The sequence below is a fragment of the Aulonocara sp. 'chitande type north' Nkhata Bay genome, linkage group LG15 (genome assembly GCF_057382095.1).
Source record: "Aulonocara sp. 'chitande type north' Nkhata Bay isolate Kocher_YH1m ecotype deep benthic linkage group LG15, A_spYH_male_GT1.1, whole genome shotgun sequence".
NCBI classification, from domain to species: domain Eukaryota; kingdom Metazoa; phylum Chordata; class Actinopteri; order Cichliformes; family Cichlidae; genus Aulonocara; species Aulonocara sp. 'chitande type north' Nkhata Bay.
In genome coordinates this window covers 181,051-206,940 of record NC_141358.1, presented here as the reverse complement: position 1 = coordinate 206,940, position 25,890 = coordinate 181,051, and the positions used below count along the sequence as shown (strand labels likewise).

The window sequence follows — 25,890 nt, the reverse complement described above, 5'->3', positions numbered from 1 at the left end:
CTATTTGTAAGATTTAATTCATATCCATCTATTACAAAGTCCTCTCCTTTCTGTTTATTAATCCATTTTTCAGATACTGCAATCACACTGAATGGATGTGTAAATTTGCTTAAATATTCCCTTATTTAAGACTCGGGACTTCCAGGTTATACTCGGCACAGATGTTCCTGTACACTATGCCGGCCACTTGGTTATGGCGTTCCATGTATGCCTTGCCTGCTAGCATCTTGCACCCTGCTGTTATGTGCTGGATTGTCTCTGGGGCATCTTTACACAGCCTGCACCTGGGGTCTTGCCTGGTGTGATAGACTCCAGCCTCTATGGATCTTGTGCTCAGAGCTTGTTCTTGTGCTGCCATGATTAGTGCCTCTGTGCTGTCTTTCAGTCCAGCTTTGTCCAGCCACTGGTAGGATTTCTGGATATCAGCCACCTCCTCTATCTGCCGGTGGTACATACTGTGCAGGGGCCTGTCCTTCCATGATGGTTCCTCGTCTCCCTCCTCTTTCTTGGGTTTCTGCTGCCTGAGGTATTCACTGAGCACTCGGTCAGTTGGGGCCATCTTCCCAATGTATTCTTGGATGTTCGTTGTCTCATCCTGGACTGTGGTGCTGACACTCACCAGTCCCCGGCCCCCTTCCTTCCGCTTAGCGTACAGCCTCAGGGTGCTGGACTTGGGGTGAAACCCTCCATGCATGGTAAGGAGCTTTCTTGTCTTTATGTCAGTGGCTTCTATCTCCTCCTTTGGCCAGCCTATTACCCCAGCAGGGTACCTGATCACGGGCAGGGCGTACGTGTTGATGGCCCGGATCTTGTTCTTACCATTCAGCTGACTCCTCAGGACTTGCCTGACCCTCTGCAGGTACTTGGTGGTTGCAGCTTTTCTAGCGGCCTCTTCATGGTTCCCATTCGCCTGCTGGATCCCCAGGTACTTGTAACTGTCCTCTATGTCTGCAATGTTGCCTTCTGGTAGTTCAATCCCCTCAGTTCTGACTACCTTCCCTCTCTTTGTTACCATCCGACTACACTTCTCCAGTCCGAACGACATCCCGATGTCATTGCTGTATAGTCTGGTAGTGTGGATCAGTGAATCGATGTCTCGTTCAGTCTTGGCATACAGCTTGATGTCATCCATGTACAGGAGGTGGCTGACAACTGCTCCGTTCCGTAGTCGGTATCCGTAGCCAGTCTTGTTAATGATCTCACTGAGGGGGTTCAGGCCTATGCAGAACAGCAGTGGGGACAAAGCATCTCCTTGGTAGATCCCGCACTTGATGGTGACTTGTGCTATGGGCTTGGAGTTGGCCTCTAGTGTTGTGCGCCACATCCCCATTGAGTTCCTGATGAAGGCTCTTAGGGTCCCATTGATCTATACAATTCTAGGCATTCCAGTATCCAGCTGTGGGGCATTGAGTCATAGGCCTTCTTGTAATCAATCCAGGCAGTGCACAGGTTGGTCAGTCTGGTCCTGCAGTCTCGGCTGACTGTTCTGTCTACCAGTAGCTGGTGTTTTGCGCCTCTGGTATTCTTGCCAATCCCTTTCTGTGCCCCACTCATGTATTGACCCATGTGCCTGTTCATCTTAGCCGATATGATGCCTGACAGGAGCTTCCATGTAGTACTGAGGCAGGTTATTGGTCGGTAGTTGGATGGGACCGGTCCCTTCTTGGGGTCCTTGGGGATCAGGACCGTCCGGCCTTCAGTTAGCCATTCCGGGTGTCTCTCATTAACTAGCAGCTGGTTCATTTGTGCTGCCAGACGCTCGTGGAGTGCAGTCAGCTTCTTTAGCCAGTAGGCGTGAACCATGTCGGGCCCTGGTGCTGTCCAACTCTTCATACTGGAGACCCTTTCTTGGATATCTGCCACTGTGATGGTTACTGACCCTGTTCAGGGAGGTCGCTGTGGTCTGCCCTCAGATCCTCTAGCCACTGAGCATTGCCGTTATGGGTTGCATCCTTCTCCCATATGCTCTTCCAGTATTGCTCCGTCTCCAGCCTTGGTGGTGCTGTTCTCTTATTGTTCCCTTGCCACTGAGAGTACACCTTTGCTGGTTCTGTGGAGAACAGCTGGTTTATTCTCCTGCCTTCTATCTCTCTGGTGTACCTCTTCAAGCGGCTGGCCAAGGCTGTGAGTCTTTGCTTGGCAGTTTCCAAGGCCTCAGGTATGGACAGCTTGCTGTATTTCTTATGCACCTTCTTTGCCGCACCTTTCTGCAACTCCGTTAGTTATATATATATATATTAGGGGTGCAACGATACACAAAATTCACGGTTCGGTTCGATACTTTGGTGTCACGGTTCGATATTTTTTCGATACAAAAAAAATGTTCATGCCTTTTTAATTTGTTATTTATTAAAATTATAAATATATATTTTAACTCAAAAGTACAGTTTTTAAATTTAACCCTAACCCTTGTGCGTGTTTTTTATTTTGACAGCGTATGCACACCTGCGGACCACTTATGTGCAGCCCTGGTTATTTAGCTCGTCATATTGCAGCCACAGAAATTCTTTTGTCCATGAAACCATAAAGCTGCACTTTCTTTTTGCCTTATAGTCTGATTTGTCATAACTTCTCCGTTTTGTGGTAAGCTTTTCTTTGGCTGTCACTTCTTCACCCTGACCTGTCTTATTTGGCTCAGCAGAACTAAAATATATATCTGTCTGTGAAGGTTCTCAGTCATCCAGGTCATCGTAGTCAAATATATATCCTGCTGCTTTTACACACGCACTCACATAAGCTCAGCGATTCTCTGCGCGATCAACCTCTCACATGTTTAAGCTGCGGGAGATTTCACTTGTCATGTTTGCATAGTAAGCTAACGATTAATAAGACGATGTCAGAGGAATTGGTGCACAAATTATCATCACTCACAGATCAGTGCTGTCGCTCTCTATACACAGTTCGAGCGATTGCAAAGTGAAAGCAAAAAAACAAGCGCAAATTCAAACGCGATTTCAATATGTCACATATTGACAGTGGCTCACCGATGCCAATGACATAATTACCCAGCTACATTTCCGAAAGAATGCAAAAGCATTGACATATATTTTTCCTTCCCACAATAGCCCGACGGGCAGGGCAGAGATAGATTTTGGTAGCCCGACTGAAAAAAATCGCTAGCCCCAGGAGGTCGGGCTAGCGATATTGCGAGCCCTGTATCTGATTGAGGAATCACTCATCTTTGGAAAAGAGTTTATTACAGAGAAATGTCTCTTTCCAAAATAAAAGCTATACTATACGCTTCTTCTGGGCTATATTCTCAGCAGCATATTAAACATATAAGGAGAATCATGTGCTAACAGCTGTCTAAATTAGAGATGGCACGATACCACTTTTTTATGTCCGATACCGATATCATAAATTTGGATATCTGCCGATACCGATATGAATCCGATATAGTGTTTTTTAATCAACAAAACTGTTTTTTTAAATATCTTGCTGCATTTTGTATAAGTTCATACTCAAGTTTAAAACAACAACTACACTAAAGCTATTCTGTTATACCTGTATGCAAAAAAAAAAATTTCATAGTTCAGCAATACTGATCAATCTAATAAACTTGAACCTACACCATCCTCCCTATTCTGGTATTTTAAAGAGTACTTAACATAAATATTAAGCAACCTAATTAATAGGGTTCCAACTCCCAGCAACAACAAAAATAAATAAATAAAAAATAGGGAACCACCCCTCACGCTCCACCTCATGATGCTTAATCGACGTAATCAACCTTAATTTGATGCAGTGTGAAAAAAATGCACAGAAATCAATTATTTCTCAAGAAATATTAAATAGATTCAACATCTTTCTTCAACAAAATTGCAGACTGCACAGATGGTACCTTCCCAAAGGAAAAAGTACTATAGCTTACTAGGGTATATATATTAGACTTAATAGTTACTATATACAGTAATTGACTTCTATTCATTTTACATCAAATTAAAACTTTGGGTGTCAGATAATTATTTATTAAAAGCTCGACATTTTAAATGAGAATAAGAAAGAAAAGTATGTCTTTGTGCCCCCTTTTCCCTGTTCATGCCCTATCGGCCCCCCTGGCTAAACTTTGCTAGATCCGCCCCTGCACAGTTACGTCAGCTACGTAGAAAAAGATCCTGAAGTAGAAAGAAATATTAAATACATTCTAACAGCAGCTGATCAAGCTTAAACGTGCTGCTGTTGTTCAGCCGCTGGTTTCCTCTTTCTGGTGCAAAGTGGGCCAAAAACAAACTAGAGACACGGACTTGCCACAGAAAAGCTGATCAGCTGATCATTGATCAGTTTCATGATTGAAGTAGCAGAGAGAAGAGGCAGTCGCTCCATATATCGCTTGTTAAGCTTAACGCTGGAATGCTTTACAAACATTCAGAGATGGACTTACACACTTGCTTTACTTCTCTCGGGGATAACTTTGTCGGAGATGAAATGCCGGGTTGCTAGCGAAGCTCCAAATGCTATCCAGACCACCAACAGGTCTCGTATGCCACAGCCGCTCTATCACGTGATGCATACTGCTCCGACGTGCTAACGTTCTGAGGTGAGTTACGGCGTGTTGCAAGTTTTGTGAGGTGCTTTCGTGATATTTAATGGATCGGATTACATTTTTTATTTTTTTCCGATATCCGATCCAGTAATTTAGGTCAGTATCGGACCGATACCGATACGTAATATCGGATCGGTCCATCTCTAGTCTAAATGACTCGGCTAAAGTTAGTAGCATGCTTGTTGTTTTTGTCTTTGCACTAGGATGATGTCGGCGTAAATGTGCAGTCATATTCGTTGTGTTCCCACTAGTGCTTTCAGGTTAATCTCGTTGAAATGACCTTAACGCCACAACAGGGCAAATCTCCGTTAACGAGCTACCGCCGATCGCTCCGTGCATGGGGCTAGACGGCCAACACGTTAACGAGCTAACTGCGCTAACACACTAGTTCCCACCCATGTAATTGAGCATTGCATGGCACATCCAACATACTGTTTTACTTTAGTCCATGACTCGCTTACCTTCAGGGTCATACGTCACATGAAAACCAAAATAATTCCAAACGCCAGATCTGAATGAGGGTGGGGGAGGTTCATGTTGTAAGGAGAGCTTAACTTCTGTCTCGCTAGCTTGCCCTGCGCTCTTCCTTCTGAAGATGCTGTCTGTGTGGAGCGCTCAGTGGATCTGCGCTCGACAGTGCAGCCTAGGCGGAGTAGTCGAACGCAGATTCACTGAGCGCTCAACACAGACAGCATCGTCAGAAGGAAAGTTGATAAAATAAATTACAAATTTTGTATTGTTCGATACATATACGTACCGAACCGAAAGCACTGTATCGAACGGTTCAATATCGATACGAATATCGTTGCACCCCTAATATATATATATATATATATATATATATATATATATATATATATATATATATATATTAATATTTTATATATATTCTTTTTTTCTGTACCGGTACTAGTTTTTTTTTTTTTTTTTTACAAAATTTATAATCAGTAATGTCATAAATGAAAAACTATTTACAACAGTTCCAACCAGCAAAATACCGGAGCAAAGAGCCAAAGAATGATTCAGGAATATTGATGCAATAATGTAAGCACTTTTATGTGTCATAATTTAGGTATTTTTTTTTAAATTAAAATAAAAGTAATTAGATTATTAGAGTATTTTCATACTCTGATATTAATATACTTTCAATTAAAGGATCAGAGTACTTCCTCCAACACAGTTTGCAAAATAAAGGCTTTAAATCTAAAAATGTAAAAATGTGGACTCGTTCATCCAAACACAGGAAACAGTACCTGTACACAGAATCCTACCTGATAACCCAAGTTTGAATGCTGTGTAAAATATAAATCAAGCAGAATGGAAAGATTTATGAATCTTATTAACTTATATTTTATACACAATAGAATTTAGAAAACATAAAATGTTAAGATGGAGAAAATGTAAAATTTTGAGAAAGAATAATATCTCATTGTTAACCTGATGGCAATAACTCATCTCATAAAAGTTGAGATCGGGACATTTTCACTGCTGTGCAACTGAGCAGCTGTTGTTATTTTCAGGTGGTGAGTGTCTGGATTAAAGTGTGGTGTCCATGTTTGCTGGAAAAGAATTTCAGATTTTGATTCGCCCGACCACAGAACAGTTTTCCATTTTGTCTCAGTCTGTTTTAAACAAGCTTTGGCACAGATAAGACATCATTGCTTCTTCATAATGTTCACACGTGGCTTCTTTGCATGACAGAGCCTTAACCTGCCACCGTGGACGCAGTGGGAAACTGTGTTCACACACGTGTTTCTTTTTTTTGCAGATTGGTGAACCTCTGCCTCAAAGATGCTCTTTTAACAACCAGTCGTCTTATTTTCCAGCCTTTTGTTAATCTCTCCCAACTTTTATCAGATTTGTTGGTGCCATCAAATTAAAAACAATCACTTTTCTTAAAGTGGTACACAAACTGGGATTGTGCGTTGTGTCGTTGTGGATAATCCTTAGAGCACCTCTGAAACAGTGAGGTGAAAACACTGTGAACACCACAACCACGTTACATGCATATTTATGCAGAGGTGAGTCCAGGTGTGACCCCGTTGTGATATATGTTCACTGATAAGAGTTTTCACTCCTGAATCCACAGTCTGTGGAGCTGTGTCAGTCCAACTGCTTCCTGTTGTCAGGTATCACGATGAACGACGTGGAGTAGTTTACTAGTCGGATATAATTACTGTCAGTGAGTGAAATGTCAGGTTGTAACAAGGCTTCTCAGAGCAAACGCATTAACAGACTGACTGTTGTTTCCACAGGTGGGCAGAAATCCGTTTCCCTAAGTTTCAACTCAGGAAATCCTTCAGTTTACAAAGTCTCCTGAGGAGCGCTGGGGTATCATCCACTTTCTCCCACTCAGCCAACTTCTCTGGATTATTGGAGGGAAAGATGCCGTCACTCCTCGAGGTTAAGAAAGAACCAAATAAATGAATACCATGAAGCTGCCAAACACACTGAAACACAACAAAGGATTTTTACTTTTCCCTTGTCTCCTTTACCTCATTTAGAGATCCACTTCTCTTCACTCTGTCCTCTAACTGCTCCTTTTTCCATGTCCTTACATTTAGACACCCCATGAGGTCACGCTGAAGGTGGAAGAAACTAAAGCAAAGGAAGGGGGGAGACCTGACACCATGCTCGACTTCTCTGTCCCCCCATGAGTAACCTTTGGCAGCTCGTTCATGCTCATGATCTGTGACGTGGGGCTCATCCTGCTTGTTGGAAGACTCGTGGATCCCACCGATGTCATGAGTGAACATCACACTCTTCTCTTTTTCTTGTGTTCACTGTTTTCACACAGAGAAGATGACAGTCGTATCATTTCCTGGCAGGAAAACAGGCGTTTACAGCAGTTTCACTGAAGTTGCAGAGGGAGTTTGGTTTTTCAAACATTACAGGGTGATTTATGGTTTATTTCTCCATTTTCATGAAATGATGAAAAGAGATTTAAATGGCAGCAATTTATCCCCGTGACTGAATCTCTGCTATTCTTGCAAAAGTAAAACATAAAAATGCTTTTCTCTCATTACAAAAGCATTTTCTCTTTTTGTCACTTCTTCACTCTGAAAGCTATTTCCTCCTGTAACATCTCTTCATCATCTTTGGCAATTACTGGAAATTGTTTTGCAAGAGCGTATAGCATCATTCTCCAACACCAGAAGAGAAATGCTCACGATGTTGTGTCACATTAGCACGCTAAGGTTTAGCAGCTCTGTGACAGCAGCTCGTACTTTTCACCTCACTCGGTCTTGTGTGATATTGTGATGATCTTAAGCTGACTGAGAAGATGATGAATGGATAATAGTTTGATTAACAGGACAACAGATTTATCACACGCAACACAAATGTCAGCCTATTAATCAGGAGCACTGACTGATGGAAACCCCAGACCAAAGTGTTCCAGAGGTGTAATCTGGATAAAAATATCCGGGTTTTCCTTCCATGGATCCTTTAATCCAGCTCACCTTTGTCCTGGTCCAGGAAGGAAGAGTTTCACCTAAAGCGGCTGCATTGATATGTTTGTTCTATTTCTGCTTTTTGCATGTGCTACTCGGCTCTGTCGTTGCTTTGCACAAATATGTGCACATATTTAACGACACCATCTGCCGTTTTTTGAGCGATGGCGGGCCGTCTGAACCAAAAACACCAGGGCAGTCACGATGACAATGAAACGGTGATTCAAGTGATAACAAATGAACAGTGATATAAAAGGCTGCTTAATTTTAATGTTAATGTGGGCAGTGCCGTCATAGCAACTCTACTACTATTACCATCTCTGTATGTAGAATGACACTCTGGGCCAGACTGTTTATATATTTGACAACTAATAAAAAAACCATAAATACAGGAAAACTCTCCGAACCTTGTTAGTGTTGCCACTGAGCAGGATTTTTATCAGTTCTCTTCAACATTTGTTTGTTTGAGGATCTCAGATGCTTAAATTTCGATGGTGAGCCCAGACCGTCAGACCAAAGCAAAGATGAGAAAATATGATAAAAAACATAAATAACGTGCAGCTGGAGTGGAGGTAATATGGCATGTAGTGCCGACAATTCAGCGTTAGCCCTGCGACAGACCCGTGACCCGTCCGGGGTCATTCCCCGCCTCTCGGCTGTAACATGTTCGAGCCCCCGGTGACCCTACTTTTACACGTTAATTAAATTTGAGCTGTTAATCATCATCATCATCATCAACTTTATTTATAAAGCACTTTAAAACAACCACAGCTGACACAAAGTGCTGTACATTGGAACTGTAAAATAAAATTACATGAGATATAAATAAAAAACAAATAAAAGAAGAGTGAAATCATTAATTAAATAACTACTTCAATTAAAAGAGAAACTGAGTCTCACTGAGGTTAAAAGCCAAGGAATAAAAGTGGGTTTTAAGACGCGTTTTAAAAGTGGACAGTGAAGGGGCCTCTCTAACATGCATGGGCAAATTATTCCATAATTAGGAGCCACGATAGAGAAGGCCCCGCCCCCTCTGAGCTTCCTCCTGGATCTCGGTACCTCCAGGAGCAGCTGGTCAGCTGACCTGAGAGACCGACAGGGTGTGTGGGGATGAAGAAGCTCAGAGAGGTAAGGCGGGGCAAGACTGAAGGCAGTTAAAAACATACATAAGAGCACATTAATGATTCCTAATGTAAATAAGAGTGGGAATGAATGTTGCAGAAAAACAGTTATTGTTTGATTCAGTGCACAGAGCAATAATAATACATACTAATTAATTCTAATTCTAGTTAGCTCTGACACTTTTCCTTTCTTTGAACATTCAAGCATTAAGTCCCACAGCAGGACACGGTCTCGCTCGTCAGCAGGTCAAAGACTCTTAGTGACTGAACAGGTTTTTGTGGTGTGTGTTAACATAGCCAGGCTTTCTTTGAGCCCAGCACATTATTATGTGTTTTGGCAGCGGCATTTCCGTCAATGTAAAATAAAATTAGCATCTGATTAGGACCAAGTATAAAAACATTTTCACATTTTCTGCATCACTAAATGATGCAGTGTAAATTATAGCACCAATGCGACACGCTGTTTGTGCTGCTGGTCTTCATTTGTGCTTCAGCCAGAGAGTTACTCAGAAAACTCTGACTTTAAGCTTCACATAGCTCGATAAGCTACAGTATTAATAATCATCATCATCATCATCATCATAATCATAATATGTAATATAATAATTCAAAACACTCAAGGACACTTCACAGAACAAATAAGACAAGCATAAAAACAGGAAATAAACAGAATAATAATAAAAGGTTTAAGAGCATGCAGTAGTTATACAGAGTCGGCTCTGGTTCTTGAACAGGTGGGTTTTGAGGGTGGACTTAAAACAGGGGAAAGAACTGATGCTTCTGAGGTCAGGGGGTAAGGAACTCCACAGTTGAGGGGCAGAGCGGCTAAAAGCCCCGCCCCCCACAGAAACGAGACGAGAGGAAGGAACAAAAAGAAGAAGAGAAGAGGAGGATCTGAGGCACCGGGATGGGATGGAGATCTGTACCAATCAGAGAGATATGGTGGGGAGAGAGAAGGAATCGCCTTAAATGTGTAGAGGAGTATTTTAAAATTAATGTGGAGTTGAACACCAGTGAAGCTGCTTCAGGATGGGTGATGTGGTGAGTAGAGGGAGTCCTAGTAATAATACGGGACACGTTGGAGCTTGTTGATGGATTTTTGTTGGCAGGCCAGATAAGAGTGAGTTCCAGTAGTTGATCATAATAATAATAGATTGCATTTATATAGCGCTTTTCGGGACCCCTCAAAGCGCTTTACAATGCCACTATTCATTCACTCTCACATTCACACACTGGTGGAGGCAGCTACAGGTGTAGCCACAGCTGCCCTGGGGCAGACTGACAGAGGCGAGGCTGCCATATCGCGCAAGTAGGGTAAAGTGTCTTGCCCAAGGACACAACGACCAGGACAGAGAGCCCAGGGATCGAACCGGCGACCTTCCGGTTACAGATGCGATTCCCAACTCCCTGAGCCACGGTCGCCCCAATATAATAAGATCAGAGAGGTAACGAGACTGTGGACGAGGATAGCAGTGGCATGTGGAGTGAGGAAGGGGCGGAGGCGATGGATGTTACGGAGGTGAAAATAAGCTGATCGAGTGACATTAGTGATGTGAGAGTTAAAGGATAACGTGCGCCCAAACCTTTCACAGAAGGAGAGGTAGAAACCGACGAGTTAATGGTGGTAACAGAAAAAGTGTCCCTGATACAAACAAACAAACAAACATGCAAAGCGCAGCAAGAAACAGGAAGCTGTCAGCTCATGTAGAACTCTGGTAGCACAAAACCCTGAAAAGGTAAGTTTGAACTTGTTAAACTGGAAGTGAACAAAGATAAAATCAAAGCTCCATAACTACTGTGTTTGTCTCCACCAAAGGACGCGCTCTGTGAGATGGTCAGCAGGGCTCGAGCTACTTTTCCAGGCGACCTTATTGTCCTCCAGTTAAATCTGTCACTTTTTAAAAGCAGCTGAAGATTTGAACATCGTCTTCATGTTTAAATGATTATTGCATCACGCGCTTCTTTAGCTGAATGCTTTTCACGCCACCTTTGTCTGTGAAAAAGCTTCAGTGGTTTTTTCCTTACTGTCCTTCATTATTTATTAACTTAATTTATCGATAGAAGAGACAAGAGTTCAAACTGATAAAACGAGCACCGGCTGCACGGCCACAAAACCAACAACCTCAAACTGTGTTACATGGAGACACATTTCAACACGGTACTGCAATCATGCAGAGCTGTGCATTTTCTTTTATTAAAAACAGTCATTTACCCTGCATCACATTTTTATGGCAGATGTGAGATCATAGAATTTAAATGACAAGCTGACAGCAGCTGGTCGTCTGCTGTCCGTAACTAACCAGCTCGTTCTAGATTTTTGAATCAACTTTGCTCAGTTTATCATCAGTATTTACAGAGAAGTAGCTAAAGTTTGAGGACAACTGTGCCAGGGTGCCACCAACACGAACAAGATAAAACGGCTGTACGCTAAGAATACGTGTAAATGCAATTAATAGAACCTCCCTTTTTAAAAAATGTATTGCTTCCAAAATGCATTTTCACAGGAAAATTTGCACTAAGATAGAATTAACTCAACTTCCACATCTGATTTGTCAGATCTTCTCTGATGATTATTGCAGGCATGAAATGAAAAATAAAAAATAGATTAGACGCATTTACACTCGTTTTTATCAGCTGTGTTGCATCACTGAAGCTGGCTCAGCCTCTCAGCATGGGACAGAGCAGAGAGATCACTCTTGGTTAATTTTTAACTGGACTGTAAACTGACTCTCGCTCTTGTATATAAAGAGGACGTTTCAGAGCAGCTGCCTGCAGCAGAGAGGACTTTAAAGGTAAGAACATTGCTTTATTAGCCAACCACTGAATGGATTTCAGGAAACTTAAACATTATGTTTGGAAATGAAGTGCAGACAGTCCAGATCCTGCTCTGATTGTGTCCTAATTCATTTCCCACTGTTATCCCTGGAAGTGTTAACTTTAAATGCTTGTATTTCTCTTGACAGTGCTCTAAAGATGCGTGGTCTCGTTGCTAGTTGTGCGCTCGCTGCACTGCTCCTGGCCGTAGCCTTGGCCGACCACCACCACAACCACAGCTCTGCACAGAGCAACGAGGAGGACGATGGCTGCCACAGGCTCTCTGCTCCTAATGCTGACTTTGCTGTTGTCCTCTACAAAAGTCTGAATGCCAAGACTGCTGCTGGAAACAACATCTTCTTTTCGCCACTGGGCATCTCCACTGCCCTGTCCCTGCTATCTACTGGGGCCCGCGGTGAAACCCACAGCCAGCTGTTCTCCAGCCTGGGCTACAGCACCTTAAACCAGACTCAGGTCAACGAAGCCTACAAGCATCTTTTTCACATGCTTGGAGAAAGCCAGGAGAACCAAAAGCTGGATGTTGGCAATGCAGCTGCGGTGCGCTCCGGCTTCAGTCCTCTGGAGCAGTTCTTAAATGACATCAAGCAGTACTACTCTGGTGAAATCTTTCAAGTTGACTTTACCAAACCTGAAGAGGCTGCAGCTGAAATCAACAAGCACATTGCCAGCAAAACCAACGACAAGATCAAAGACATGGTGAAGGACTTGGACCCTGAAATGGCAATGGTCCTTATCAACTACGTCTACTTCAGAGGTAAGACGCATGCAGACAGAACAGACAGTGTCAGCCAGGTGTTCTCTGGTTCAAGGTTTTCACAGATAGAGATTAGCACAAATACACGAAACAAACAAGTCTGAAGGATGCAACGATTTCAAATAAGTACCCACTATCAATATCGACTTGATGTGACCCGTTACAGGACAGTGGGAGAAACCTTTCGACGGTAACAGAACACGCAAAGAGGAATTCCATGTGGATGGAAGCACCACAGTTGAGGTGGACATGATGAGGAGGACGGGACGCTACAACTTCTACAGAGACGACGGGAACCACGCCACGATTTTGCAGCTGCCGTACAAGGGCAACACCTCCATGATGATTGTTTTCCCCGATGAAGACAAAATGAATCAGGTGGAGGCTGTCATCAGCAAAGATCAGCTCAGGCGCTGGCACGATTCCTTCTTCAGGACGTAAGAGAGCACCTCGTAAGTGGCTGTTTGTGGTTGCGTATTTTTCTGGGACTCTTACACGGGTGTTTTTCTCTTGTATTTGTTTCTCAGTAACGTGAATCTTGGCATGCCAAAGTTTTCCATCTCTGCCGAAGCCTCCCTGGATGACACGCTGAAAGAAAGTGGAATAACGGACGCTTTTGGAGACAAAGCTGATTTTTCTGGCATGTCTAATGAGGTCCCGCTCAAAGTCTCAAAGGTAGGATCACTGAATATGACTTCATTGTTTTGTCCACTTCATGGACTCAAATGTGACATTGGCTCTTGTGTCCTGGTTCCTCCAACAGGTGTCTCACCAGGCGGTGCTAAGCGTGGATGAAACAGGAACGGAGGCTGCTGCTGCCACCACTGTCGAGATCATGCCAAATAGTCTGCCCCAAGACATAACACTCAACAGACCCTTCCTGCTCTTCATCCTTGAGCATTCAACAAAGAGCATCCTCTTCATGGGCAAGATCAACAACCCCACAGCCTAAGGATGCCCTTAGTGCGCCACATTTGTTCCATTTTCACGCTGCAGCAGTAGCTCCGGGGGTTATCTTTACCTCGGGATCTTAAAATGATGCGGAGGTGCCGCTGTAATAATAAGAACGCTGGGGAAATGATGTTTAGCCAATAGTGTGATGAATATGACAACACATCTGTCATTACATAACAGAAATGAATCTGTCTGTCAGCATCAAACATTTATTACTAAAAACCGAACTTGGCCAGAGGCAAAGATGTCTGAAAAAAAAACAAACACAAGTCAAAGAAGCCTCTACTAACACAGCACATCAGCTTTTGTGTGGCCGGTTGTGTTTTGAATTTGGTTCAACATGAAGTGAAATAAAAACTTTCCATGAACACAGGCCATGTTATATTATTTCATTTGTTTCAGTCCAGTGATCTTTATTATTCTACAATGAAGTCAGTGTCACTGCTGTAAGGCTCTTATCTGTTATTTACAGTTAATCTTAGGCAGAATTAAAAATATGATCTCACTCTGACCTGCTGATGGAGCTCAAGACACTTCATTCAGATTTCATCAGTCCCCGAGTATCCATAGAAGCTGCCGTTTTAATTTCGGACTTAAGGTTGAGATTAATTGGGGGATTTTTTTGCCTGGTGAGTCATCATCAAAGATCAGTTTGCGATCAAATCCCAGCCACAGAGTCAGTCCTCATCCTCACCTGAACGTGTTCTGTAAGGCCCGGGAACTCGTTCACACCTGACACCAGCCTGTTCGCACACACCCACATGCCCACAGACTGCGTTTTCTAAATATTTATATATGAAAGAAAAAGAAGATATTACTTTATCATCATTATTATATGATTTTATCAAACAGATTTATATTATTTACAGTTAAATCTAAATCTAACTCTTCAAAATAAGAAACAGATTCCATGAAATATGGTGTGAACAGCAAGTGTTGAGGAAACAAACTTGTCATGTTGCCTGGCAACCACCTAGCAACAGGCTAAAAATACCCATTTGTAACCTTTACAAAGTTTATGACATCTGTATCATTTTAGGTTTGCAACAGTAACACACACACACACACACACACACACACACACACACACACACACACACACACACACACAGAATCGTACAGTGACTGTCGTTCATCACTTAGTCTTAGGAAAGCTTTAATAGTGGAAGCTGAGACGTTGCTCACGAGCCCGGGCTTTGTGTAGCCGGTGTGTTCCTGCGTTGTCTGACAATGAAGGTCAAGGTCAAGGTCAAGGTCAGATTTATTTATATAGCACATTTCCAACAGCCGATGCTGCACAAAGTGCTTAACAATAACAATAAAATTGTTATTGAAACCAAGACCTCGCTCCAGCTCCTACAACCAAATGCAAACAGTAGGGAAGAGGGTCAGCTCCACCCACCATATTCTTCCAAAATCAGTTTTCGAAGTATTTTCATGAACTTACTAATTCCTGAGCATTGCTGTAGATCTATAGTAAAACTATTCCACAGTTTTACCCCATAAATAGTTATAGAACATCCTCTGTATATTTCCTGGTAACATATTGTATCTGGCCTTGTACATAATTTTTGCAGTTTTATATTTTATAAGATCCATAAACTTCAGTATTTTTAATTTCAAAAACATGATGTTAGTATGGTCTCTAAATCCTGCTTTATTAATCATCCTGATTGCTTTTTTTTAAATTTTACATATTGGTTGAAGTGCAGTTTTATATGTGTTTCCCCAAATTTCCACACAGTATTCCAAATATGGCAATATAAGTGAACAATAAAGTACCCGGAGTGATTTGGAAGGCAAAAAATATTTAACTTTACTTAGTACGGAGATGCTTCTTGACAGTTTGGCTTGTATATGCTTTATGTGAGGTTTCCAGCAGATTTTGTTATCTATTATCACACCCAGAAATTTTGTATCCGAAACTTGCTCTATTTCAACATTGTTTACTAATAATTTTGCTCCTGCATCTTTTTTACAATTTCCGAATAACATAAATGTAGTTTTTTCCAAATTTAATGATAGCTTATTTCTATCAAACCATGTTTTCAGTTTAATCATTTCTTTTGTGACGATTTCCAAAAGCTGCTGTAAGTTCTCTCCAGCACAAAAAATATTTGTATCATCTGCAAATAGAATAAACTGTAGTATATCTGATGTTCTGCATATATCATTGATATAGAGGATAAACAGCTTTGGTCCCAATACTGACCCCTGCGGAACTCCACAAACAATGTCCATACACTCTGATTGATGTTCCCCAATTTTCACAAATTGCTGCCTGTCTCTCAAATAACTCTTTACCCATTCTAACACCACTCCTCTAATGCCGTAGTACTCCAGTTTATCAAGTAATATGTCATGATTAATTGTGTCAAAAGCTTTTTTTAGGTCAATGAATACACTAACTATACATTGTCTTTTATCTATATTGTTGGTGATATTTTCGATCAGTTCCATTAATGCCAATGATGTTGATCTATTTGATCTGAAACCATACTGACTATCCATTATTATTTTGTGTTTATCTATAAATTTCTCAAGTCTATTACTAAAGACTTTTTCCAGTATTTTTGAAAATTGAGAAAGTAGAGAGACAGGCCTATAATTTGTGAATTGGTGTCTGTCACCATTTTTAAACAGTGGTGTTACTTTAGCTGTTTTCATTTGTTTTGGGAATGTACCAGTTTGTAAGGACAAATTGCAAATGTGTGTTAAGGGTTTGGAAATGCCCTCTATCACTCTCTTAACGATTTCCATATCAATGTCGTCAGAGTCTGTAGAGTTTTTTGTTTGTGATTTCCCAACAATATCAATGATTTCCATTTCTTCCACCACCGTTAAGAACATTGAATGAGGATTGCGGTCAATGAGTCTAGTTTCTTTCTCTACAGAATCTGTTATATCAGGAATTGTTTCAGCCAAGTCTGGCCCAACACTTACAAAGAATTTATTGAACTCATTTACCACATCTCTCATATTAGTAATATTTCTATCATTATTTGCGAAATACGAAGGATAGTCTGCCTGCCCCGAGCCCTTTTTGATGATGGTATTTAATGTTTTCCAGATCCCTTTAATATTATTTTTATTCATAATCAGTAATTTTTCATAGTATTCCTTTTTACATGACCTTAAAATACTCGTTAATTTATTTTTATATTTCTTGTATTTATTTTCAGCTTCTGTGCTTCTGTTCATTATAAATTCTCTGTATAAGGTATTTTTCTTCTTACATGCATTTTGCAATCCTTTTGTAATCCATGGGCACTCTGCATATTTTTGTTTTTTACTATATTTCTTTACTGGGCAATGACTATTATATAACAGTTTAAATTTTCCTAAAAAAATCTCATAAGCTTTATCAATATTTTTTTCCTTATACAGCATCTCCCATTCTTGCTTGAGTAAATCACTTTTGAATGCGTTTATTGACTCTTCTGTTCTCACTCGTTTGTATTTTATTGTGTTTTGCTGTTTAACCTTCCTGTAATTGCTGTTATACACTATAAAAACAGGTAGATGATCACTGATGTCATTAATTAGGAGACCACTTATGGTTCTATTTTCTATTTCATTAGTAAATATATTGTCTATTAGGGTTGCCGACTGTGCTGTAATCCTGCTGGGCTTAGTGATCACTGGAAAAAGTCCCAAGCTATACATTGTATTAATAAATTCCTCTGTCGCTCTCTGCTTGTTTGGATTTAGTAGATCTATGTTAAAATCCCCACAAATGAACATGACTTTTTGATTTGTCCTAATGAATGTTTTATCTACCCACTCCTTAAAAATTTCAATATTAGAACCTGGTGTTCTATATATACAGCTTACAATGACATTTTTCTCTTTTCCCATACTAATTTCTATTGTTACACACTCTAATATATTATCTACCGCCATCGTCATTTTTTCTACCATCTTGTATTTTAAATTTTTATCCACAAACAAGGCCACACCACCGCCATTCTTATTCTTTCTATTTGTAAGATTTAATTCATATCCATCTATTACAAAGTCCTCTCCTTTCTGTTTATTAATCCATTTTTCAGATACTGCAATCACACTGAATGGATGTGTAAATTTGCTTAAATATTCCCTTATTTAAGACTCGGGACTTCCAGGTTATACTCGGCACAGATGTTCCTGTACACTATGCCGGCCACTTGGTTATGGCGTTCCATGTATGCCTTGCCTGCTAGCATCTTGCACCCTGCTGTTATGTGCTGGATTGTCTCTGGGGCATCTTTACACAGCCTGCACCTGGGGTCTTGCCTGGTGTGATAGACTCCAGCCTCTATGGATCTTGTGCTCAGAGCTTGTTCTTGTGCTGCCATGATTAGTGCCTCTGTGCTGTCTTTCAGTCCAGCTTTGTCCAGCCACTGGTAGGATTTCTGGATATCAGCCACCTCCTCTATCTGCCGGTGGTACATACTGTGCAGGGGCCTGTCCTTCCATGATGGTTCCTCGTCTCCCTCCTCTTTCTTGGGTTTCTGCTGCCTGAGGTATTCACTGAGCACTCGGTCAGTTGGGGCCATCTTCCCAATGTATTCTTGGATGTTCGTTGTCTCATCCTGGACTGTGGTGCTGACACTCACCAGTCCCCGGCCCCCTTCCTTCCGCTTAGCGTACAGCCTCAGGGTGCTGGACTTGGGGTGAAACCCTCCATGCATGGTAAGGAGCTTTCTTGTCTTTATGTCAGTGGCTTCTATCTCCTCCTTTGGCCAGCCTATTACCCCAGCAGGGTACCTGATCACGGGCAGGGCGTACGTGTTGATGGCCCGGATCTTGTTCTTACCATTCAGCTGACTCCTCAGGACTTGCCTGACCCTCTGCAGGTACTTGGTGGTTGCAGCTTTTCTAGCGGCCTCTTCATGGTTCCCATTCGCCTGCTGGATCCCCAGGTACTTGTAACTGTCCTCTATGTCTGCAATGTTGCCTTCTGGTAGTTCAATCCCCTCAGTTCTGACTACCTTCCCTCTCTTTGTTACCATCCGACTACACTTCTCCAGTCCGAACGACATCCCGATGTCATCGCTGTATAGCCTGGTAGTGTGGATCAGTGAATCGATGTCTCGTTCACTCTTGGCATACAGCTTGATGTCATCCATGTACAGGAGGTGGCTGACAACTGCTCCGTTCCGTAGTCGGTATCCGTAGCCAGTCTTGTTAATGATCTCACTGAGGGGGTTCAGGCCTATGCAGAACAGCAGTGGGGACAGAGCATCTCCTTGGTAGATCCCGCACTTGATGGTGACTTGTGCTATGGGCTTGGAGTTGGCCTCTAGTGTTGTGCGCCACATCCCCATTGAGTTCCTGATGAAGGCTCTTAGGGTCCCATTGATCTTGTACAATTCTAGGCATTCCAGTATCCAGCTGTGGGGCATTGAGTCATAGGCCTTCTTGTAATCAATCCAGGCAGTGCACAGGTTGGTCAAGGCAAGGCAAGGCAAGTTTATTTGTATAGCACAATTCAACAACAAGGTGATTCAAAGTGCTTTACAGAGACATTAGAAACAAGAACAAATAAAAAGCATGATCTTGCAGTCTCGGCTGATTGTTCTGTCTACCAGTAGCTGGTGTTTTGCGCCTCTGGTATTCTTGCCAATCCCTTTCTGTGCCCCACTCATGTATTGACCCATGTGCCTGTTCATCTTAGCCGATATGATGCCTGACAGGAGCTTCCATGTAGTACTGAGGCAGGTTATTGGTCGGTAGTTGGATGGGACCGGTCCCTTCTTGGGGTCCTTGGGGATCAGGACCGTCCGGCCTTCAGTTAGCCATTCCGGGTGTCTCTCGTTAACTAGCAGCTGGTTCATTTGTGCTGCCAGACGCTCGTGGAGTGCAGTCAGCTTCTTTAGCCAGTAGGCGTGAACCATGTCGGGCCCTGGTGCTGTCCAACTCTTCATACTGGAGACCCTTTCTTGGATATCTGCCACTGTGATGGTTACTGACCCTGTTCAGGGAGGTCGCTGTGGTCTGCCCTCAGATCCTCTAGCCACTGAGCATTGCCGTTATGGGTTGCATCCTTCTCCCATATGCTCTTCCAGTATTGCTCCGTCTCCAGCCTTGGTGGTGCTGTTCTCTTATTGTTCCCTTGCCACTGAGAGTACACCTTTGCTGGTTCTGTGGAGAACAGCTGGTTTATTCTCCTGCCTTCTATCTCTCTGGTGTACCTCTTCAAGCGGCTGGCCAAGGCTGTGAGTCTTTGCTTGGCAGTTTCCAAGGCCTCAGGTATGGACAGCTTGCTGTATTTCTTATGCACCTTCTTTGCCGCACCTTTCTGCAACTCTGTTAGTTATATATATATATATTAGGGGTGCAACGATACACAAAATTCACGGTTCGGTTCGATACTTTGGTGTCACGGTTCGATATTTTTTCGATACAAAAAAAATGTTCATGCCTTTTTAATTTGTTATTTATTAAAATTATAAATATATATTTTAACTCAAAAGTACAGTTTTTAAATTTAACCCTAACCCTTGTGCGTGTTTTTTATTTTGACAGCGAATGCGCACCTGCGGACCACTTATGTGCAGCCCTGGTTATTTAGCTCGTCATATTGCAGCCACAGAAATTATTTTGTCCATGAAACCATAAAGCTGCACTTTCTTTTTGCCTTATAGTCTCATTTGTCATAACTTCTCCGTTTTGTGGTAAGCTTTTCTTTGGCTGTCACTTCTTCACCCTGACCTGTCTTATTTGGCTCAGCAGAACTAAAATATATATCTGTCTGTGAAGGTCATCGTAGTCAAATATATATCCTGCTGCTTTTACACACTCACTCACATAAGCTCAGCGATTCTCTGCGCGATCAACCTCTCACATGTTTAAGCTGCGGGAGATTTCTCTTGTCATGTTTGCATAGTAAGCTAACGATTAATAAGACGATGTCAGAGGAATTGGTGCACAAATTATCATCACTCACAGATCAGTGCTGTCGCTCTCTATACACAGTTCGAGCGATTGCAAAGTGAAAGCAAAAAAACAAGCGCAAATTCAAACGCGATTTCAATATGTCACATATTGACAGTGGCTCACCGATGCCAATGACATAATTACCCAGCTACATTTCCGAAAGAATGCAAAAGCATTGACATATATTTTTCCTTCCCACAATAGCCCGACGGGCAGGGCAGAGATAGATTTTGGTAGCCCGACTGAAAAAATCGCTAGCCCCGGGACGTCGGGCTAGCGATATTGCGAGCCCTGCATCTGATTGAGGAATCACTCATCTTTGGAAAAGAGTTTATTACAGAGAAATGCCTCTTTCCAAAATAAAAGCTATACTATCCGCTTCTTCTGGGCTATATTCTCAGCAGCATATTAAACATATAAGGAGAATCATGTGCTAACAGCTGTCTAAATTAGAGATGGCACGATACCACTTTTTTATGTCCGATACCGATATCATAAATTTGGATATCTGTCGATACCGATATGAATCCGATATAATGTTTTTTAATCAACAAAACTGTTTTTTTAAATATCTTGCTGCATTTTGTATAAGTTCATACTCAAGTTTAAAACAACAACTACACTAAAGCTATTCTGTTATACCTGTATGCAAAAAAAAAAATGTTTCATAGTTCAGCAATACTGATCAATCTAATAAACTCAAACCTACACCATCCTCCCTATTCTGGTATTTTAAAGAGTACTTAGCATAAATATTAAGCAACCTAATTAATAGGGTTCCAACTCCCAGCAACAACAAAAATAAATAAATAAAAAATAGGGAACCACCCCTCACGCTCCACCTCATGATGCTTAATCGACGTAATCAACCTTAATTTGATGCAGTGTGAAAAAAATGCACAGAAATCAATTATTTCTCAAGAAATATTAAATAGATTCAACATCTTTCTTCAACAAAATTGCAGACTGCACAGATGGTACCTTCCCAAAGGAAAAAGTACTATAGCTTACTAGGGTATATATATTAGACTTAATAGTCACTATATACAGTAATTGACTTCTATTCATTTTACATCAAATTAAAACTTTGGGTGTCAGATAATTATTTATTAAAAGCTCGACATTTTAAATGAGAATAAGAAAGAAAAGTATGTCTTTGTGCCCCCTTTTCCCTGTTCATGCCCTATCGGCCCCCCTGGCTAAACTTTGCTAGATCCGCCCCTGCACAGTTACGTCAGCTACGTAGAAAAAGATCCTCGAGTAGAAAGAAATATTAAATACATTCTAACAACAGCTTATCAAGCTTAAACGTGCTGCTGTTGTTCAGCCGCTGGTTTCCTCTTTCTGGTGCAAAGTGGGCCAAAAGCAAACAAGAGAGACGGACTCGCGACAGAAAAGCTGATCAGCTGATCATTGATCAGTTTCATGATTGAAGTAGCAGCGAGAAGAGGCAGTCGCTCCATATATCGCTTGTTAAGCTTAACGCAGGAATGCTTTACAAACATTCAGAGATGGACTTACACACTTGCTTTACTTCTCTCGGGGATAACTTTGTCGGAGATGAAATGCCGGGTTGCTAGCGAAGCTCCACATGCTATCCAGACCACCAACAGGTCTCGTATGCCACAGCCGCTCTATCACGTGATGCATACTGCTCCGACGTGCTAACGTTCTGAGGTGAGTTACGGCGTGTTGCAAGTTTTGTGAGGTGCTTTCGTGATATTTAATGGATCGGATTACATTTTTTATTTTTCTCCGATATCCGATCCAGTAATTTAGGTCAGTATCGGACCGATACCGATACGTAATATCGGATCGGTCCATCTCTAGTCTAAATGACTCGGCTAAAGTTAGTAGCATGCTTGTTGTTTTTGTCTTTGCACTAGGATGATGTCGGCGTAAATGTGCAGTCATATTCGTTGTGTTCCCACTAGTGCTTTCAGGTTAATCTCGTTGAAATGACCTTAACGCCACAACACGGCAAATCTCCGTTAACGAGCTACCGCCGATCGCTCTGTGCATGGGGCTAGACGGCCAACACGTTAACGAGCTAACTGCGCCAACACACTAGTTCCCACCCATGTAATTGAGCATTGCATGGCACATCCAACATACTGTTTTACTTTAGTCCATGACTCGCTTACCTTCAGGGTCATACGTCACATGAAGACCAAAATAATTCCAAACGCCAGATCTGAATGAGGGTGGGGGAGGTCCATGTTGTAAGGAGAGCTTAACTTCTGTCTCGCTAGCTTGCCCTGCGCTCTTCCTTCTGATGATGCTGTCTGTGTTGAGCGCTCAGTGGATCTGCGCTCGACAGTGCAGCCTAGGCGGAGTAGTCGAACACAGATTCACTGAGCGCTCAACACAGACAGCATCGTCAGAAGGAAAGTTGATAAAATAAATTACAAATTTTGTATTGTTCGATACATATACGTACCGAACTGAAAGCACTGTATCGAACGGTTCAATATATTCTTTTTTTCTGTACCGGTACTAGTTTTTTTTTTTTTTTTTACAAAATTTATAATCAGTAATGTCATAAATGAAAAACTATTTACAACAGTTCCAACCAGCAAAATACCGGAGCAAAGAGCCAAAGAATGATTCAGGAATATTGATGCAATAATGTAAGCACTTTTATGTGTCATAATTTAGGTATTTTTTTTAAATTAAAATAAAAGTAATTAGATTATTAGAGTATTTTCATACTCTGATATTAATATACTTTCAATTAAAGGATCAGAGTACTTCCTCCAACACAGTTTGCAAAATAAAGGCTTTAAATCTAAAAATGTAAAAATGTGGACTCGTTCATCCAAACACAGGAAACAGTACCTGTACACAGAATCCTACCTGATAACCCAAGTTTGAATGCTGTGTAAAATATAAATCAAGCAGAATGGAAAGATTTATGAATCTTATTAACTTATATTTTATACACAATAGAATTTAGAAAACATAAAATGTTAAGATGGAGAAAATGTAAAATTTTGAGAAAGAATAATATCTCATTGTTAACCTGATGGCAATAACTCATCTCATAAAAGTTGAGATCGGGACATTTTCACTGCTGTGCAACTGAGCAGCTGTTGTTATTTTCAGGTGGTGAGTGTCTGGATTAAAGTGTGGTGTCCATGTTTGCTGGAAAAGAATTTCAGATTTTGATTCGCCCGACCACAGAACAGTTTTCCATTTTGTCTCAGTCTGTTTTAAACAAGCTTTGGCACAGATAAGACATCATTGCTTCTTCATAATGTTCACACGTGGCTTCTTTGCATGACAGAGCCTTAACCTGCCACCGTGGACGCAGTGGGAAACTGTGTTCACACACGTGTTTCTTTTTTTTGCAGATTGGTGAACCTCTGCCTCAAAGATGCTCTTTTAACAACCAGTCGTCTTATTTTCCAGCCTTTTGTTAATCTCTCCCAACTTTTATCAGATTTGTTGGTGCCATCAAATTAAAAACAATCACTTTTCTTAAAGTGGTACACAAACTGGGATTGTGCGTTGTGTCGTTGTGGATAATCCTTAGAGCACCTCTGAAACAGTGAGGTGAAAACACTGTGAACACCACAACCACGTTACATGCATATTTATGCAGAGGTGAGTCCAGGTGTGACCCCGTTGTGATATATGTTCACTGATAAGAGTTTTCACTCCTGAATCCACAGTCTGTGGAGCTGTGTCAGTCCAACTGCTTCCTGTTGTCAGGTATCACGATGAACGACGTGGAGTAGTTTACTAGTCGGATATAATTACTGTCAGTGAGTGAAATGTCAGGTTGTAACAAGGCTTCTCAGAGCAAACGCATTAACAGACTGACTGTTGTTTCCACAGGTGGGCAGAAATCCGTTTCCCCAAGTTTCAACTCAGGAAATCCTTCAGTTTACAAAGTCTCCTGAGGAGCGCTGGGGTATCATCCACTTTCTCCCACTCAGCCAACTTCTCTGGATTATTGGAGGGAAAGATGCCGTCACTCCTCGAGGTTAAGAAAGAACCAAATAAATGAATACCATGAAGCTGCCAAACACACTGAAACACAACAAAGGATTTTTACTTTTCCCTTGTCTCCTTTACCTCATTTAGAGATCCACTTCTCTTCACTCTGTCCTCTAACTGCTCCTTTTTCCATGTCCTTACATTTAGACACCCCATGAGGTCACGCTGAAGGTGGACGAAACTAAAGCAAAGGAAGGGGGGAGACCTGACACCATGCTCGACTTCTCTGTCCCCCCATGAGTAACCTTTGGCAGCTCGTTCATGCTCATGATCTGTGACGTGGGGCTCATCCTGCTTGTTGGAAGACTCGTGGATCCCACCGATGTCATGAGTGAACATCACACTCTTCTCTTTTTCTTGTGTTCACTGTTTTCACACAGAGAAGATGACAGTCGTATCATTTCCTGGCAGGAAAACAGGCGTTTACAGCAGTTTCACTGAAGTTGCAGAGGGAGTTTGGTTTTTCAAACATTACAGGGTGATTTATGGTTTATTTCTCCATTTTCATGAAATGATGAAAAGAGATTTAAATGGCAGCAATTTATCCCCGTGACTGAATCTCTGCTATTCTTGCAAAAGTAAAACATAAAAATGCTTTTCTCTCATTACAAAAGCATTTTCTCTTTTTGTCACTTCTTCACTCTGAAAGCTATTTCCTCCTGTAACATCTCTTCATCATCTTTGGCAATTACTGGAAATTGTTTTGCAAGAGCGTATAGCATCATTCTCCAACACCAGAAGAGAAATGCTCACGATGTTGTGTCACATTAGCACGCTAAGGTTTAGCAGCTCTGTGACAGCAGCTCGTACTTTTCACCTCACTCGGTCTTGTGTGATATTGTGATGATCTTAAGCTGACTGAGAAGATGATGAATGGATAATAGTTTGATTAACAGGACAACAGATTTATCACACGCAACACAGATGTCAGCCTATTAATCAGGAGCACTGACTGATGGAAACCCCAGACCAAAGTGTTCCAGAGGTGTAATCTGGATAAAAATATCCGGGTTTTCCTTCCATGGATCCTTTAATCCAGCTCACCTTTGTCCTGGTCCAGGAAGGAAGAGTTTCACCTAAAGCGGCTGCATTGATATGTTTGTTCTATTTCTGCTTTTTGCATGTGCTACTCGGCTCTGTCGTTGCTTTGCACAAATATGTGCACATATTTAACGGCACCATCTGCCGTTTTTTGAGCGATGGCGGGCCGTCTGAACCAAAAACACCAGGGCAGTCACGATGACAATGAAACGGTGATTCAAGTGATAACAAATGAACAGTGATATAAAAGGCTGCTTAATTTTAATG

At 41.6% G+C, this 25,890-nt stretch overlaps 1 protein-coding gene across 2 annotated transcripts; it reads left to right on the top strand.

Annotated features, from left to right (window-relative positions):
* Nucleotides 1-11,759: 11,759 nt before the first annotated feature.
* LOC147312176 (alpha-1-antitrypsin homolog) lies at nt 11,760-14,032 on the top strand. Of its 2 annotated transcripts, XM_086263622.1 has the most exons (5): nt 11,760-11,908; nt 12,080-12,705; nt 12,872-13,142; nt 13,233-13,380; nt 13,469-14,032. In XM_086263622.1, the coding sequence occupies exons 2-5, from the start codon at nt 12,090-12,092 to the stop codon at nt 13,655-13,657; spliced, it is 1,224 nt and encodes a 407-aa protein (XP_086119748.1). In that variant the 5' UTR covers nt 11,760-11,908; nt 12,080-12,089; the 3' UTR covers nt 13,658-14,032. The 2 variants fall into 2 exon arrangements, with proteins under 2 accessions (XP_086119748.1, XP_086119747.1); XM_086263621.1 differs by lacking the exon at nt 11,760-11,908 and having other exon boundaries at nt 11,961-12,705.
* The last annotated feature ends 11,858 nt before the right edge of the window (nt 14,033-25,890 follow it).